This window comes from Rhinopithecus bieti, unplaced genomic scaffold (genome assembly GCF_001698545.2).
Source record: "Rhinopithecus bieti isolate Rb0 unplaced genomic scaffold, ASM169854v2 scaffold_82990, whole genome shotgun sequence".
NCBI lineage: Eukaryota > Metazoa > Chordata > Mammalia > Primates > Cercopithecidae > Rhinopithecus > Rhinopithecus bieti.
In genome coordinates this window covers 202,265-207,236 of record NW_016830404.1, presented here as the reverse complement: position 1 = coordinate 207,236, position 4,972 = coordinate 202,265, and the positions used below count along the sequence as shown (strand labels likewise).

Sequence of the window (4,972 nt, the reverse complement as noted above, 5' to 3'; positions counted from 1 at the left end):
GAAAAAGTCAGGAGCAATGTACAATGCCTGGAACTAGCAAATAATGATTTCAAAATGTAGGGTATGTGTTACCTTGTCTGAATCCTGAATTATTTTGACATTCTCCGTGCCAAACTTTTCACCATAAAGTTTAACAAGTCTCAAGGAAATTTCTGAGAGGCCAGTGAGCTTTGGTTCTTTATAGATGTACTCCTTTCCATCTTCTTCTTCAAAAAAAGACTATTATAAAGTTAAACAAATAATAACTTATAAATAATATGAGCAAACACAACATTTAAAGAAAATCTATTAAATAGCTAGTAATAATATATTTGAAATATTTTGAATAATATTACTAAAAGTCCCATGCATGTATTTACCCTTTGAACTTCAAATACATGAGAATTTTCAAATTCCTGATAATTTTCAAATTTATAATCATATAAACATATGGTCTGAGGGAGATTTCCAAACTAGGTTTTTTCCTTCCCTGTACACTTACCTGTTTTTTATTTAAAAGTTTTGACTACTATATATTTAATTTAAAAAGCTTAACAGAAAATGAAACTGACAGAAATCAAAACCTTCTCTTTCGTATTCCGACCTGAAGGATTTAGATATGAGAACCAAAGTGAACTTTATACATACAAAAGAGGCTCTCTGCTGTTGTAATAGGCACTCTATCTGGACAGAATCCTAGCTGCTACAGTAAACTAGTAATTCAAAGGTGAATGTTTAAAAAGGAAAACGTTATGAACTCAAGTACACTTACTTGGCCATAAAAGGCAACTCTGAAGAAAGTGCCTAAAAGTCTCTTTTTTGTGTGCATAACTTCCAGAATTTTTGTGTAAGCTCCATGAAGAGTTCTATAAACTTGAGTAAGTTTCTGAAAAATAAAAATATACAAATCAGCTTTGTTTTTTTGTTTAATTACTAAATGTCTTCAAGATGAATGTACAAGAATAAAAAGCACCAGTATATTCTTTTCAAAATGGTCTTGGTGGGGTCATTCCTACTCATCTCCCTTTGTAACAATTAGACAGTCCTCAACAACTTTAGGTCTAAGGGTAGAACTTAAAATGGTAAAATAACACTGTATTTCTTTTTAAAAGAAATTTCTTCTAAAAAAGGGGGGGGGGGGCTACATGTGCAGAACGTGCAAGTTTGTTACATAGATATATGTGTGCCATGGTGGTTTCCTGCACCTATTGGCCTGTCCTCTAAGTTCCCTCTCCTCACCCCCCACCCCCCACCCCACAACAAGCCCTGTGTGTGTTGTTGCCCTCTCTGTGTCCATGTGTTCTCATTGTTCAACTCCCACTTATGAGTGAGAACATGCGGTATGTGGTTTTCTGTTCCTCAATAACATTGTACTTTTTAACATCATGCTTCATTTTATTCACATCTCAATGGACATTTTTAATTTTGAAATATTGTATTATCAACTACTATTTTCTAGGGTCTCAATATTTTTAACCGAAAGGGCAGCCAAATGCTTTGCTTGAGCCCTCAGGTAGAGAGACATGAGAATAAACAATCCACATATTTAAAGAGAGAAAATAAAATGCAAATATAACAATAAGTAATGGTGTAAGCTGCAGTGAGGGCTGCTTTTATGCAAGTTCACAGATATTTCCAAAGGATATGTTTTCTGCACTTCCAGAAAAGAGAGCACATTGTGTAAAGAACATTATCAAAATGTGAAAGACGACCTACAGAATGGAAAAAAATATATGCAAATCACAGATCTGATAAGGGTTTAGTACCCAGAATATTTAAGGACTTCTTACCACTCAACAACAAAATATATGCAAAACAATTTTTAAAATGGGCAAAGGATCTGAATAGACATTGCTCCAAAGAAGATGTACAAGCAGCCAAGGACATGAAAAATCACTCAATCTCATTGTCATTAAGGAAATGCAAACCAAGACAATGAGGTGCCACTTCACATGCACTAGGATGGATTTTACAAAACAAAATAAAATGAACAGAAAATAACAAATGTTGGTGAGGATATGAAGTAATAGGAATCCTAGTACACTGATGATTGAAACGTAAAATGGTACGGCCACTGTGGAAAACAGCTTCGTGGGTGTCAAAAAGTTAAACATAGAATTACCAAATGATCCAGCAATTCTACTCCCTAGTATATATTCAAGAGAATTGAAATTATATATCCACACAGAAACTTGTATGTGAATGTTTACAACAGCACTATTCATAAGAGACAAAAGGTGAAACAACCCAAATGCCCATCAGTGGATGAATGGATAAACAATCTGCAGTGTATCCATACAATGGAATCTTACTCAGCCATAAAAAAGAATGAAGTTCTGATATATGCTACAACTGATACATGAACCTCTAAATATTACACTAACAGGCCAGGTGCGGTGGATCACGCCTGTAATCCCAGCACTTTGGAAGGCTGAGACAGGTGGATCACTTGAGGTCAGGAGTTTGAGACCAGCCTGGACAACATGGTGAAACCCCATCTCTCTTAAAAATACAAAAATTAGCCAGGAGTAGTGGTGTGCGCCTCATAGCTTGGGAGGCTGAGGTGTCAGGATCACTTGAACCCAGGAGGCAGAGGTTGCAGTGACTGAGATCACGCCACTGTACTCCAACCTGGGTGACAGAGTGAGACTGTGTCTCAATTTAAAAAAAAAATTTGCTAACTTAAAGAAGCCAGACATAAATGGTCACATATTATATTACAGGTTGAGTATCCCTTATCTGAAATGCTTTGGACCAGAAGTGTTTGAGATTTTGAAATATTTGCATTGGACTTACCAACTGAACATGTCTAATCTGAAAATCTGATATCCAAAATGTTCCAGTGAGTATTTCCACTGAGCATCATGACCATGCTCAGTTTCAAATTTGGGAGCATTTATAATTTCGAATTTTCAGATTAGGGAGGCTCAATCTGTATTCCTTTTAAATGACATATTAAGAACAAGCAAATCCAGAAAGCAGGTTAGTGGTTATTGGAAAATCGGAGTGGGGTGGGGAGTAATTACTTAATAGGTATGGAGTGTTTTTCTGGGGAGTTTTAAAACTAGAAAGAGGTGGTGGGTGCACAACACTGTGAATATATTAAATGCCACTGACTTCTATACTTTAAAATGGTTAATTGTATGTTACATAAATGTCACCTCAATAAAAAAGGAAGAACACACAAGCTTCTTTCTCTAAAATTCTTCCTATATTATGTTTTACAATAGAGCTCAATTGGAGGGAAATCTTCCTTACCTTGGCTGCTATCTCTGATAGTTTTCAGCTCATTCCATAGAGATACACTGGAAAAGTATGCATCAGTGTTCTATTTTTTGGTTTTGTTTTGAGATTGGATCTTGTTCTTTAGCCAAGGCTGGCATGCAGTGTCTCAATCATAGCTCACTGCAGCCTCAATCTCCTGGACTCAAGCAATCCTCCTACCTCAGCCTCCCAAATGGCCGGGATCACAGGCGTGCACTACTACACTCCAGCTACATCAGTCCTAAACACAATTACTTCATCTATACAGAGTGCTAGGGGATTTATACAGACCCTTACACCCCTCCAAGGAAATAGGAGTAGTTCCCCTATAGAAAACATAATTTTCTTTAATGTGTAGAGAAGATATATTTTTCTTTCTTCCCTACTGGTTGGCTAAGTAGCAAAAGGCTCCCTGGGTTTCTAACAGCCAGAACTTCCTTCATCCTAAGAGTCAGAAAATGGGGACTTTATTTTGAAATTACTACAAAGGTTCTTCAGATGTAATGCTTTGATAGGAGGGGTAATGGCAAATCTAGTTTTGTCTCATAGGCTATTCTTTGCCATCTGTATGACCTATACTTAACTTCAGCTTATTACTATATTCACTTGAATTCTACTATGAGTTTTCAGGCATGCCCCATTTACACCAAACGTATGGCAGAGAGAGAGGAAGACCTAGAATCTGGGAAGAAAAAGTGAGTTTGATCAGAGCCAGTTTGGAGGAGAGACAAAACACTGCTCAGATTATATTAAATCTATGTGTGTTCACTCTTAGAAACTACGTCAACAAGGAAAGGCCTAACTGCTTTATTTAAGAATAAATTGCCTTGCTTTTTAAAAATGGCTTGAATCCTAAATTATCCCTTCCCAGTACAACAGCGATAGAAATTATGATATGGACTAAGAGACTTGAATATTTAAAAAATCATGTTTAGTGCTGGTAGCAATTGTTGTTCATGATACTACTATACTTTATTAACTATACTTTATCAATAGTTTATCTGGCAAGTCAAAATTTTAAAATTCTCATAATAGGGCTATTACTAGTGTATTATTACCCACCCCACTGTCATCTGCCAGCACCTTTAGTTTCTCCGCTGAATTACAAAGAATACAATCATGTCTATGCCTCTTTCCTGGGTAACATGGAAATTTGACAGCTTTTTTTTTTTTTTTTTTGAGACGGAGTCTCGCTCTGCCACCCAGGCTGGAGTGCTGTGGCCAGATCTCAGCTCACTGCAAGCTCCGCCTCCTGGGTTCACGCCATTCTCCTGCCTCAGCCTCCCGAGTAGCTGGGACTACAGGCGCCCGCCGCCTCGCCCGGCTAGTTTTTTGTATTTTTTAGTAGAGACGGGGTTTCACCGTGTTAGCCAGGATGGTCTCGATCTCCTGACCTCGTGATCCGCCCGTCTCGGCCTCCCAAAGTGCTGGGATTACAGGCTTGAGCCACCGCGCCCGGCCTTGACAGCTTTTTAAAGTGAAGGTTTAGTGAAAACAACACTGATTATTTTGTGCTCTGAAAGAGGGAAGGTTGCTAGATGAAAATATTTTCAGGCCCGTCACAGTGGCTCATGCCTGTAATCCCAGCACTTTGAGAGGCTAAGGCGGGAGGATCACTTGAGGTCAAGAGTTCGAGACAAGCCTGGCCAACATGGTGAAACCCCATCTCTACTAGTAATAACAAAGATAGCGGGGCATGGTGGTGCGTGCCTGTAATCCCAGCTACTTG

General features: G+C 38.1%; 1 protein-coding gene across 1 annotated transcript in view; it reads right to left on the bottom strand.

Moving 5' to 3' along the window:
• Positions 1-4,972, bottom strand: part of LOC108524410 (dedicator of cytokinesis protein 11-like) — a 155,962-nt gene that overhangs the window by 10,455 nt on the left and 140,535 nt on the right. Inside the window, 2 exon segments of the mRNA XM_017865480.1 lie at positions 73-219; positions 752-920. Coding sequence (XP_017720969.1) covers positions 73-219; positions 752-920 — 316 coding nt within the window.